The sequence below is a fragment of the Rhinatrema bivittatum genome, chromosome 10 (genome assembly GCF_901001135.1).
Source record: "Rhinatrema bivittatum chromosome 10, aRhiBiv1.1, whole genome shotgun sequence".
Classification (NCBI taxonomy): domain Eukaryota; kingdom Metazoa; phylum Chordata; class Amphibia; order Gymnophiona; family Rhinatrematidae; genus Rhinatrema; species Rhinatrema bivittatum.
In genome coordinates, this window is record NC_042624.1 from 56,981,585 (window position 1) to 56,995,319 (window position 13,735).

The 13,735-nt window shown below is 42.2% G+C and overlaps 1 protein-coding gene across 3 annotated transcripts in view; it reads right to left on the reverse strand.

Moving 5' to 3' along the window:
• The window catches only part of PTPRC (protein tyrosine phosphatase receptor type C), a 246,146-nt gene that overhangs the window by 98,891 nt on the left and 133,520 nt on the right, over window positions 1–13,735 (reverse strand). For all 3 annotated transcript variants that reach the window (XM_029618223.1, XM_029618222.1, XM_029618221.1), the window contains 2 exons: window positions 11,313–11,459; window positions 2,095–2,226 (listed from right to left, as the gene is read on the reverse strand). In XM_029618223.1, coding sequence (XP_029474083.1) covers window positions 2,095–2,226; window positions 11,313–11,459 — 279 coding nt within the window. The remainder of the gene's footprint in view (window positions 1–2,094; window positions 2,227–11,312; window positions 11,460–13,735) is intronic.

Here is a 13,735-nt window from a genome sequence, read left to right on the forward strand (position 1 = left end):
ATAGGGAAACGCTGATGGGGGACCCTGAATCCCATCTAGGACTGGATTCTCCCCATTCGGGTCCGCATCCGTCTGAGGGAGTTTGAGCCCCAGCTTACCAAGGACCTGAGGAATCATGGGAGCTAACTCTTCCCTCTGGAACAACCGAAGAATCTTGGGATCATCCCCCTCAGACACCGGCACATCATCTGCATCATCCCCGGTACCCAGGTTGCCCTCATTTGGATCGGGAGCTGGGGTCCCCATCACCCCAGAATCCCTGGGAATCTCCGGGGACTCTACCAAATCCACCGTAATGAAATTTGCCCAAGGTGGCCCCAACAGATGCTGAACCCTGGAGGACAAACACCCCCTGGATCGAACAGGGCCAGCCATCGGAGTTGGGATATCAGGGGACGTAGGGGAGGGGGCCAGCTCTACTTGCTGGGGTTCCAGATCCTCCGGCTGTGCCAAATGTACGTGGTGAAGTAATAAAAATAACTCCAGAGAAAAGCCGTGGGGAGCTGATCCCGTAGGCCCGCTGCTCCCTGACTGTGGAAAAACGAGAGGGAGAACCTCTCCTGTGCTCCCCTGCCCCTCTACAGGGCCCAGGTGAACTGGGGCAAACCGTGGGGAGAATACCCCATCCCCTCTATTGTTGGGGACAGGGTTGCCGGGGGAAGCCAACATGGTTGCTATTCCCGCACCTTTGGAGCCCGAGGGTCCGGCATGGGAGAAACTGTCCCCGGAAGGAGCAATATGTGCAAAGGCAGCCCTGAGTCGCCGACGTTTTGCAGAGGGGAGGGGGTAGAGACGCCCTTCACCACCTAAAATGGATGCAGCACAATGAGAAAAACTGCTTAAGCGCGAGGAAACCGCACCAAATGCACGGCAGGCCCGGCCCCAAACCATGATTGCACGACTGGCCCGGGAATCCCCCGTCAAGTGCATATACCACCACAAAAGCACTCCCCCCAACAAGAAAAGGCTGCCCAGTAGAGCCCAGAAAACTCACTGCTCAGCTCCAGCTGCTTCCTGCACTATTCGGCACATTTATTTTTTTTTAACTTTACTAAAGAGACAGGAACTCTCCTCTCCTAAGGCTGAGGGGAGCTGTCTGGCTTCAGCCCAGCCTGAAGGAAAAAGGAGAGAGTCCTGAAAAGCAGTTGACCAGAGCCCAAAAAGTCACCTAGGTGGCCTCATGAAGGGGAGGGATCTGGACCACCAGATTTGCACCCCATGGATCACACTGGAGCGAGCGTACAAAAAGGTCACTGACCTCTAGCTCGTCCACCTCAACCAAACAGGGAGGGGTTCCCCCTGGGAACCCTACCCCTGGAAGGAAGGCTCCTAAGAAAAAAAAAGAGAAAAAAATGACAGAAACTGCAGGTGTATGCACCAGCCACCATCTGCTGGAGACAGAGAAATACTGAGGAACTGCAGGCACCAGTGCTTATCAAGCAGTGCCAATTAAACTTTCTCTGTCTTCATCTGCTGGCACGGATGCATAAACCCAGGAGTCTGGACTGATCTGGGTACGTACAGGGAATTAACAGTCTTACTGTGCATAAACTGAAGTCAAGTGCTGCCAGTGCATTCTGGGTAACTGAAATAAGGACAGATAAAATGAAAATAATTATGCAGGGTTGGGCAGATTAGCTGTTGATTCGTATAGGCCTGAGCAGTACTGACCAGAGATGATGATGAGAGAGCCATGAAGAAAGAAAACTCCCAGCAACCCTGGTTTCAGTCACAGTTAACCCTTTAAAGCCTGCTGCACTGAATATAACAGAAGCTATAATGGGCAGGCAGATCACCATAACATCAACAAACTGAAACTTCCTTGGATTGTAAAGCCAAGATTGAAAGTCTGGAGTACTCTGTGCTGAAATTAAGACCAAAAAATATGACTGTAGTCTGGGACAAAACAACATCAACATGGTGTCCTGTCTGTACAGGTGCTTTCCTGTTTATTCATAGTTGTCCTGTTTCTACAGCAGGATACTTCAAAGCAGAAAGTAAATATCTGTTTACAAAATACTGTAAAAAGGAAAGAGATCATTGTTATGTGAATTTGTAGGTGCTGGAGCAAATATTAAATCAATGTACACTTACCTACGTTATTGCAATGTACTCTGTACCCATGTATTGGTCCAGAATTTGTATTGGGTATTTCCCAATTAACTCCATAGGTTGTACTACTGGTAGCAGAAGGATCACATTTCAACATTTTAACTTTCCGTGGGTCTGTAATCGAAAAAAAAAGGGGAACACTTAAGGCAAGATGACTATTTCTTAAATAATGGTATAGATGGATATGGATTTGGGCTCTCTCATCGCTTCTTCCAACTCTTGCTACCGTTGCTGCACAGATGCTATGCAAATTTATCTTCACCCTCTTCTGCTGTCTCCTCTTCTTCTCGTGCCCTATCCACTGGCACTGCTACTTGATTCGGAAACTGAGGTTTCCTACATTCCTGAAAGTACTATATTCATATCACCTCTCAGTTTTAACATCCTGGGCACTGCACTAGCACTCCTTCTCCTCATCTGCTAAGTTTGGCATTCACATATTCTTCCTGCTCTCCTTCCCACGTTTGTCTTTTATTCTTCCCTCAATTTTCATATATTTAATGTTAGGAAAATCTGTTTGTGCCTGTCCTTTGATTCTCGTTCCCGTCCTATACACGGTCTTTACATGTCAAATGTTTTTTCACATATTATTAAGATAAGTATTTTAAAGTGCAAAAGAAAAAAAATTCTAAAATTGGACATCGGCCTATGATTATATGTAAGGCAATTAAGATGATTTGAATACAAGGAGTGCCTATTATGATGGCCACAATATTTGATAAAAGATTTTTGCTGTGAAGGAATTTAATGTTGTATTGTGCACTGCCTGTTTGTCATGGAGAAATTTTAAAAACCATTTACCTGGGTATTGCTCAATTGGACTGTTCTGCTTGGATAAAAGTGCCCAGTTTTCTGCTTGCCAGCTGCATCTAGCCACAGGCAGAGGTTTGGGAGCACAGAGATTGTCAGCCAACAGGCAAAACCACAGGGCCAAAGTCATGAGTGGTTGTCAAGCAACTCATCAGTGAGATCCATAGCAATGTAAGTCACACTCATGATGAGAAGGAAGGTAGGACAGGAGGCCCCAATCAGACTGAGGTGGCAGAGGAAACTGGTTGCCATTGTTTTACCAGCAAGGGAGAAAGGGAAGAGAAATTGGGGGGGGGGGGGGGGGGGGAGAGAGAAGTAAGAGAGGGATAGGGATAGGAAAGAGGGAAGCGGGAGAGGTGTATGAGCTACGGAATGAAAGAAAAGAGGTAAAGAGGAAGTAAGGTGTTTTTCAATAGAAGTACTCATTTGACTGTAAAATCTTTTAAGCTTTCGGCTAGTTAAAAAAACAGATGTATTCAACATTGCATATAGGTGGGGTGAAGCAGAGACAATTGCTTCTTCCCACCCTTTCCACAGGGGTGTACTCGGTACGTAGAGTTCCTCGACTCCAGATATTAGGGTTTTAACCTTCTGGGCATGGCAGATCGTACTGTAGCACAATGCTGTCGCAAACAGGATGAGCAAAAGGAGGAGTCCTTACCCCTGGGGTTCAGTGATGAGGCTGAGGAATGAAGGATTAATGGCTAGACAACTCAGATTGGTTTGACTTGTATTCCCACGGTTTATAGATGCTGCTGATAGTTTACTCATTATATCAAAGAGAGTTAAGTCACAATAGGGTAACAGCAGCTCTGACTCTCCTGAGTCAGAGAAGTACTCACACTTCACACCAGCGAATCCGGAAATCTTTTATCCACGGCTGGAGAGATAGCAGAAACAGCTTTCAGTACAGCTCTCACGGATCCAGTAACTTACACTGCTTGTTTGTGCTGAGTCTTGATACAACTCTTCTGCTCAAGGGATAGCTAAAGCAACTTCCAGCAAGACACTGGAAACTCAATAATATACTGTCTGCTCTCTGTATAACTGCTTAAAGTAATAAGAGTGTTTATGATCCATATCATCCTGTTTGTTTTTTCAAGAGAGACAGAGAGAAAAAAATCCCAGCAGTCCACTTTCAAAAGACTCTCCCCTTTCTTATTGGTTCTTAAAATCAATCTCCTGAAACAGGGTACAGCCTTATGATGCAATAGCAGGTTAAAGCAGCCATGACAAGTGGGTCAGCAGCAGTGAAGCACTTTGACGTTCCTTCTTTGTCAGAACCTACAGAGCAAAGTAGGAGGGTACTACACAAGATAAATTATTGGAATCCTATAGTGTTCAATCTTTGGCCATCTCCTTTTTTTTTTATTTTATTGTAAGTGTGTTATTTTAGGAGAATTTTAAAACTATTTCTTTCTCTGCGTAGCTAAGATAATTTAAGTAACAAAGGAGATAGGACATGGCTATCAAGAAACAAAGCACAGCTGAGGATGAACAAATGTTATTTTGAAAAACAATGGAAAGTTTATCAACTTGTATTATAGTAGGTTATTAAAGGGTTTTTAAGTTCTATGAGAAAAGCTTTGATTCTAGCAAAAGCCCCTATTGCAAATCTCAGGAGACTTAAATACTTGAGCCACAGGCCTTCAGGACAGTATTGCAGGGGCTGGTTTTGTCCGGCCTAGATTACTGTAATTCCATTTAACATGGTTTTCCAGCTAATGTCACAAGAGCACTACAGATTGTAAAAATACTGCAGCCTGAATACTTCCAGGAGCATGACAAAGGGAACACATCACCCTGGCTTTGATATTCTTGCATTGGCTCCCAATTAAGTGGCAATATTGATTCATAAATTGATATATAGGAATTCATCTATCCAGCTAAATTCAGCCTTGAGTTTCTATAAGCATCATGCTCTGAGATCAGCAGAAACAATCTTGTTGAAGATGCCATCACCATGTCAAGCTAGGTTAGTCTTCACTTGCGAAAGAGCATTCTCCATTGCAGGCCCAATCCTCTGAAATACACTTCCAGATCATCTAAGAGCTATGCCTTGATTACTATCCTATAAGGCAGCCTTAAAAACCAATTTAAACAAGCATTCCCATAACATAAGAATATAAGACATGCCATACTGGGTCAGGCCAAGGGTCCATTAAGCCCAGCATCCTGTTTCCAACAGTGGCCAATCCAAGTCACAAGTACTTTGCAAGTACCCAAACATTAAATAGATCCAAAGCTAATCCTTATTGATTAATAGCAATTTATGGACTTCTCCTCTAGGAACTTATACAAAACTTTTCTAAACCAATTACACTAACTGCTATAACCACATCCTCTGGCAATGAATTCCAAATCTTAATTATGCATTGAGTGAAAAAGTATTTTCTATTTGTTTTAAATGGGGTACTTGCTAACTTCATTGAGTGCCCCCTAGTCCTTTTATTATCTCAGGAGTAAATAACCGATTTATATTTACTTGTTCAAGTCCTTTGATGATTTTGTAGACGTCTATCAAATCCCCCTCAGACATCTCTTCTCCAAGCTGAAGAGCCCTAACCTCTTTAGCCTTTCCTCATAACCTTCCATCACCTTCCATCACCTTTATCATTTTGGTCACCCTTCTTTGTATTTTCTCCAGTGCAACTATATCTATTTTGAGATGCAGCAACCAGAATTGCCCACAGTATTCAAGGTGCAGTCTCACCATGGAGCTATACAGAAGCATTATGATATCCACCGTTTTATTCGCGATTCCCTAATAATTCTTGTTTGCTTTTTTGACCGCCATAGTACACTGAACTGACAATTTCAATATATGACACTTAGATCACTTTCCTGGGTAGTAATTCCTAATATGGAGCCTAACCTTGCACTTGTCCACATTAAATTTCATCTGCTATTTGGATTCCCAATCTTCCAGCCTCACAAGGGCCTCCTATATTTCATCACAATCCGCTTGAGGTTTAACTACTCTGCATAATTTTGTGTCTTCCACAAATTTGATCACCTCACTCATCGTATCCCTTTCCAGATCATTTATAAGTATATTAAAAAGCACCAGTCCAAGTACAGATCCCTGAGGCACTCCACTGTTTACCTTTCTCACTGTGAAAACAGATGTAAGAACATAAGAAATTACCCTACTGGGTCCGACTAATGGTCCATCAATTCCAGCATCCTGTTTCCAACAGTGGCCAATCCAGGCTACAAGTACCTGGCAAGTACCCAAACACTAAGAAGATCCCATGCTACTGATGCTAGTAATAGCAGAGGCTATTCTCTAAGGGGCAGATTTTAATATCTACGCCTGATTTTATAACGTGCATGCGCAGCCGCACGCATGTTATAAAATCCGGGGTCGGCGCGCGCAAAGGGGTGCACACTTGTGCACCTTGCATGCGCCGAGCCCTAGAGGAGCTCCGATGGCTTTCCCTGTTCCCTCCGAGGCCGCTTTGAAATCGGAGCGGCCTTGGAGGGAACTTTCCTTCCACCCCCCCACCTTCCCCTCCCTTCCCCTACCTAACCCACCCCCCAGCCCTACCTAAAAAACCCCCATACCTATGTTTTGCAAGTTGCGCCTGCCTCTGAGCAGGCATAGTTTACACGCTCCGGCAAAGTGCCAGCGCACGATCCCTCGGCCTAGAGGCCCTATGCAGGCCTTGATGTTACCCAGTTAGAGAGTCCATCAGGCTAGGTTGAGAGAACATTGCACAAATCTCATCTTTGGGTGAGTTTCTTCACTCCGAAGCTCATCAAATCTTCACAAGAGACCACTGTTCTGTTCGTACGTCTCACTTTGAATGGCAAAGTGGCCCCTAACCCCTACACTAATACCTAAACCTCACCTTGAGTTACTAGGTGGGCCTCCTATAGAGATATAAATACCTACCTAGGATTAGGGCACTATGGCTAGGCTCTTTCTCTCCTCTCTCTCTCTCTCTTCCCTCCCACCCCCCCCATAAAACATACCCCTTTTCCTATCATATGCGATATTTAGTGCATTTTGATAAATCCAGGCCTAAGATGGCTGCTGAATGAAAAAAGCTCCAAGGCTTTACTACAATTTGCAAGCACCGAGACTTTGCTAACTGACAGTAAGTTTTACTTACAGAGAGTGACTGTTTATGCTAGACCCACATTGATAACCTTGGTGGAAAAAAAATCTGGTGATGCGTTTTGAATCCTGCATTTTTGTGCTTTTCAATTTCAGAGAGCACAGGTTGGCATTGTAAATCAAGATTTAGCCCAATGCAGCGCTTTCAAAACATGGTGCCATGTCGGGCTAGCAAAGAAAACATAGGTACTGCACAGAATCACAAGCACCGAAACAGGAAGTACCCATTTTTTATTATTAATGAGCATTTGAAATTTAAAAAAGAAAAAATATTTACATTGGGACCAATGATTATATGTGACCGATAAAGGGGAAGAAACGTTGTAGTGACAAAGTAACCGCTAGTTGTTATAAAGTTCCTTTTATTAAATTTGGGATATTTGTAATGCTCTGCAAGAAACACCTTGTGCCTTGAAAATTAGAATTCTACAGTCAAGTATATTTTTTAATGAAATATTTTATGCCAGCTAATATTTTGATTTGGCATCCAAGCCACACACATTTTTCAACAGATGTGAGGGGTCTGTGAGGATAATGAAAGGGATCTGGTGGGGGATCCATGAATTCCACAACTACACATCTGCAATGATACCACAGAATAACCTTTCAGAGCATGACTGACAAAGGATCTATGAGAATCATGAGAGAGTTACATATTAGGGATGTGAATTGAAATATCGTACGATATTTCTAAATTCGTTAATATATTGGATTAAAAAAAAAGAAATGATCACTTTTTCCCCCGAATTTTCATAAAAATTGTTTTTGGGTTCATGCGCGCTAACTCATGTTAGTGCGCACTAACAAAAAAAAAAACGTTTGTTTCTGTAATTTTTTGTTACTTTTTGCTATTTTTGTTAGTGCGCGCTAACTCCCGTTAGCGCGCACTAACCTGAAAACCAATTTTTCATGAAAAAAAAACAAAAACGGGGATCCAAGGGAAAACGAGATTTTCCCGTGGCCAGACAAACCTGAAAGCGGGAACGATTGGGCACCCGATGCACATCCCCTATTACATTTAGCTTGATCATGCACGCAATTAAGCCACCCAATAACTTTTTGGTTTGGAATCCGATCCACACCAAGTTGAGGAGAGTTCAGCAGGGCCAAAAATTATTGTTGTCTATTTTATATTTAATATTTAATGATGTACGTTCTTGTGTTCAAAACTCTGTTTAATGTTTAATGTAACGCCTTACCAGCGACAGTTTTGTTCTATGGAAACCGACCTGATTTGATATTTTTATCGAGAATGTCGGTATATAAAAACCCTAAATAAAAATAAAATAAATAAATAAAAAAGAGTTAGACAGAGGTATTTCTTTCTGGATCTACATAGGTGCATTTGCATGACTGCGTTCACACTCCAGAAAAAAAAAATACTCCATTAGTTCTGTGTGTAACTTCTAGATGTTGTTAATTCAACTGGAACAAATTTAATTGTTTCTAACTGTTAGGCCTGATGCACTCTTGCTACTGCTGTCAGTGAAGGCCAGGCACATCCAGCTTCCCACACCATGCATTTGTATGGCGAGGCATACCTGGGAGGGGGCGGTGGCAACAGGAGAGGCTGCGGGGCCGCCAGCGGAGTTCAACTCGCCAGCAGCTGAAAATGAGAAAAGTTAAGGCAGGCCCCAGAGGAGCTCAACCTGCAGTTTCCCCTTTTAGCTGTGTGCTTGTGTGTGTCTGTATGAGAGCTAGAGATGTGCATCGTTTTTTGTGTTCATGTCGTTCTTCGTTTTTTGGCCGCCATGGAAAATGTCGTTTTTTTTTTCGGTTCGGGTCTTTTTTTTGCGAAAAATCGATTTTTAGTTAGTGCGCGCTAACTCCCCATTAGTGCGCGCTAACTCCCCATTAGTGCGCACTGACAAAAACCGTTAGATTTTGTTATTTTTTGTTACTTTTTGTTAGTTTTTGTCAGTGCGCACTAATGGGAGTTAGCGCGCACTAACGGGGAGTTAGCGCGCACTGACTCCTGTTAGTGCGCACTAATCGGAAAAACGAATTTTTGCGAAAAAATGGGAAAATCCTGATTTTTTTCGGGCTCCCTGAAACATGCCGAATTGGACAATTTTGTTGCAATTTTCCAATTTGGCAAAAATGAATGCACATCTCTAATGAGAGCCTGTATGCTTGTGAGCCTGTGTGCAAGGGCCTGTATGCATGTGTGTGCCTGTGAGAGACTGTGTCACATATAGGTTCTCGTAGGCATGCTCACACACACACATAATGGGCCAGATATTAAAACGTACCCGGCGTGCACAAATCTACACCCGATTTTATATCATGTGCAGCCTTCCTCTGTTCCCTCTGCCCCCCCCCCCAACTTCCCCTACCTAACCCGCCCCCTAGCCCTACATAAAAGCCCCCCCCTTACGTTTAACATCTGATTATTTAAAAGAAATTTTCTCCGTCAAATATTTTATGTATATTTGATTTGAAATTTATAAAAATTATAAAAAAAGAGAGCAGGAGACTTTTTAATCCTTATTAGTTTTAATTATTGGGTATAATTTCATGTTTCTACTGTTTTAAAATATTTGGGGTTTTTTGGGAGGAAATATTAGAACATATTTTAATTACTGGATTTTTTTTATTCATCAGATGTTTTGAAATAGTTTATTTGTGTTTAGGAAATTTTGGATATTCTATTTGTTAACTGGTTTGAAATATTTATTCAGTATATGACTATGATTTTACTATTATGATTGTTTTTTGATTTTATAATTTAATGTTTATGAAGCATGATAATGTTTCTGTTTTTCCATTGTTGCTCTGTTTATAGAAGCTGACTTGTTGTGGGTTCCAGTTCAGTTTTCTCTGCATGTTTCTATTTATATTTTCTGGTCTCTTTATTCTGTATTTGGTCTGTCTGTGTTCTCCATTTGTGATCAAGGTGAAATATTCTGATACCATATAATTTATCTGTAGTGATCTACAGCAGTCTGATTTGTTCTGTTTTCCTAATAGAAAGTATATTGGTGTTCTAGAGCTTGGTGTAATATGTGCAGTGTTACCTTTTCATACATAAGATTGTTACAGTTTGAGTGCTGGCGGTTTGGGTTATTTTGGTATAGGAGGTTTACTATATTGTAATGGTAATTCCGTTTATTCATGGCTTTCTGAGGGCCAAGCCCACACTCATCATGCTTTACAAAAAAATCTAATTCCATAGGAGTTCCAAGTGTCTTTTTTGCAGGATTTTCTGGTTGGCACCACAGCAGTGCATTTAAAGATAATATGCAGGTTGTAAGTGATATTTTTGCCTAAGAAGACTGTACTTTTGAATTTTCTTTCTCTATGTAAAATTTGTTATAAATGAATAATTGAATTGTGTGCGCTCATCTGTAGAGAGAGTGTGTGTGTGTGTGTGTGTGTGAGGGCGGGAGGGTGTGTGTGTGCACCCACATCTGTAGAGGGCGGGCGGGTGTGTGTGTGTATGTGTGTGTGCACACCTGTAGAGGGCGGGAGGGTGTGTGTGTGTGTGTGTGTATGTGTGTGTGTGTGTGCGCATCTGTAGAGGGCATGTGAGTGTTTGTGTGCCTGTAGAGGTAGGTGTATAAGGCTGTAAGGTTTGTTTAGTATAACTTATACCCTTTCCTTGACCATGGGTTCCGTTTGGAGGGGGGGTATCAGTTTTAAAAAATATAGATTGCTGTAGGCAGCTGGGCTTTTTGTGATGGGCGCGGGCCAGAGGCTTAATGATGCGGGAGGAGGAGTGGGCAGCACAGTAATTGTTCACGCAGGGCAGCAAAAAAGCTGGCACCAGCCCTGTGTTAGTGTTAGAATAACCTGCCTGGAGCAGTGCTTACAAGGCCACTATGTCATGCTTCTGCTAGTCCTCAATTTTTGAAAGTAAGGATCCTCTGTGTTTATCCCATAACCTTTCGAAGTCCATTACCTTTTTAGTTCCTCCACCCATTCCAGGAGGCCATGCCAGGCATGAGCTACTCATTTCATGAAATAAAATATTACCTGACTTTTCCTCTCGAAGCTTTGAATCATGAGCCCCCTCATTCTACAACTTCCTTTCCATTGAAACGTTTTATTCCTCATGCATACCTTTACTTATTTACATGTGTCTATCAGAAACCTTTATCTGTCCTCTCTGATATGCATATTTAGGTCCTAATTCTTATCTCATATGACGTTTGGTACAGACCCTGCATAATTTTGTTTGCTTTCTCTGGACTGCCTGTATACTTTCATAGGTACGGCATCCAGAGCTCAACAGTAGAGTAATTTATGAAGAAAGTGGCATACTTACTTCCATACTTCGTCAGTATTGAAATGGTTTCGCTCTTCAGAGTACTGTTGAAGAAAATCAGCTCTGCAGTGCAACTATACTTGAAGTTGGCATTTAACTTTTGAAATGTAAACTCTTCTTTTTTGGAAATGTTTTGCTCTTGAGTATCTATAAGTATAGAAATAAAAGGGTCCATTGAATCTTTCATAAGATTACAGACATGGTGGAAGCATTATAACATCATTAACATACATGTAAAGATAAGTCAGAATCTGGAGCCTGTATTCAATTTCATTTAAAAGAACAGTTAGATTAAAAGCTACAGCGTGTGGAACTGTACAGCAGCACCACAGAGTTAGTATTCACATTCTTTGACTCTAAGGATTAGATGTTCAAAGACATGCTGAGTGGGTAAGATAACCGGAAAGTCCTTCCTTAAAGGTGAAAAGGGATTGAGAGGTTTGGGGTATTGTCTCAGGTCAGTGATTTAAATAAATTTGAGAAGGAGATTGGGTCATGGAACTTTCTTGTTTTGCTTTTTCTGTTGACGTTAGGAGGAGGTTGGATGGACAGATTTAGATCTGCTCTTGCAGTGCCTAGATTTATAGCTGGCTAACTTTCTCCCCTCCTTAATCTAATTCTGTCCCCCAGAACCACCCAGAATTTAGCCCAACTAGTGAAACTCGTGGATAACTTTAGGTGGATAGCCTGGCTAGCTCTAACAGGCTAGATCCTTTGAAAATTGACCTCTAATTAGTTTGATCTTTTAATTCAAAAATTGTGCCCATTTCTACTTTATAGGGGCCAATTTTTTGCAGCTTACGCTGCTGCAAAATACACAAATGTGATTTTAACGCACATAGTCTATATAAATTATCTTTTAAAGTTAGAAAATGCAAAGTATAAGCAATATGAGGATAATTTTGTAACAGCCTGCATATGGCTAGAGCAAACGGGCTGTGAACCAAGGAAGCTAGGGTTTAAATACCAATGTAGTGATCTTGGGCAAGTCACTTTATCCTCTATTGCCTCAGGTATAAACTTGTAAACTCTCTGGGGTTAAGGAAATATCTACAGTACCTGAACGTAATCCATTGGGAAGTGTCAAAAGGCAGAATATAAGCAGAGCAGATCAGGTCTTAGGCTGGGTAATGGATTTTAAGGCAATTACCTGTATATTTACACCAGTTTTCAAAAAAGCACACACATGGAGATCTGTCTGTGTTTTCAGCAGCAACCCTTATTTAATTTGTGTAAACGTCTTTGCAGCTAAGCTTGAGTGTAGATGTCTTTTCTTGGAGAAAATAGGTTAAACCAGGGCTCACAAACTCATAGAAGGCCAATGGACCTTAGCACCAAATGACCATTTAAAGGTGATCTCAGTGTTTGCTGGAGGGAGATGGTTATCGGAATGAGTATCCCTATTTTTCTTACTCTCCCTTCTTCTGGATTTCTTCCTCTGCCCTGCCTTCCCCCAGCCCTCATGTCCCTGATCTCCATTCCCTGTCTCTCTCTATTTGTTCCAGTCCTCCATCTCTGTTAAGCTGGATCTCTCTCTCTCTCTCTCAGGTGCATGCTTCTTCTCTCTGGCTCTTTCATTAATCTGACAGTAGCAGCAGCAGTGATGTTGTACTCATTGTCCGCAGCAGATGCCTCTATTACAGAAGGAATCACATACCATAGAGGCAGCACGAGGAAACACAGAAACATAGAAACATAGAAATGACGGCAGAAGAAGACCAAATGGCCCATCCAGTCTGCCCAGCAAGCTTCACACATTTTTTCTCTCATACTTATCTGTTTCTCTTAGCTCTTTGGTTCTATTTCCCTTCCACCCCCACCTTTAATGTAGAGAGCAGTGATGGAGCTGCATCCAAGTGAAATGCCTAGCTTGATTAGTTAGGGGTAGTAGCCGCCGCAATAAGCAAGCTATACCCATGCTTATTTGTTTTACCCAGACTATGTTTTACAGCCCTTATCGGTTGTTTTTCTTCTCCCCTGCCGTTGAAGCAGGGAGCTATGCTGGATATGCGTGAAGTATCAGTTTTCTTTTTTTCTCCCCTGCCGTTGAAGCAGAGAGCTATGCTGGACATGCGTGAAGTATCAGTTTTCTTTTTTTCTCCCATGCTGTTGAAGCAGAGAGCCATGCTGGATATGCATCGAAAGTGAAGTATCAGGCACATTTGGTTTGGGGTAGTAACCGCCGTAACAAGCCAGCTACTCCCCGCTTTGTGAGTGTGAACCCTCTTTTCTTCTCCCCTGCCGTTGAAGCAGAGAACTATGCTGTATATGCATTGAAAGTGAAGTATCAGGCTTATTTGATTTGGGGTAGTAACCGCCGTAACAAGCCAGCTACTCCCCTCTTTGTGAGTGTGAATCCTTTTTTCCACATTTCCTCTTCCTGTTGAAGCTTAGAGCGATGTTGGAGTCACAGTAAGCATGTG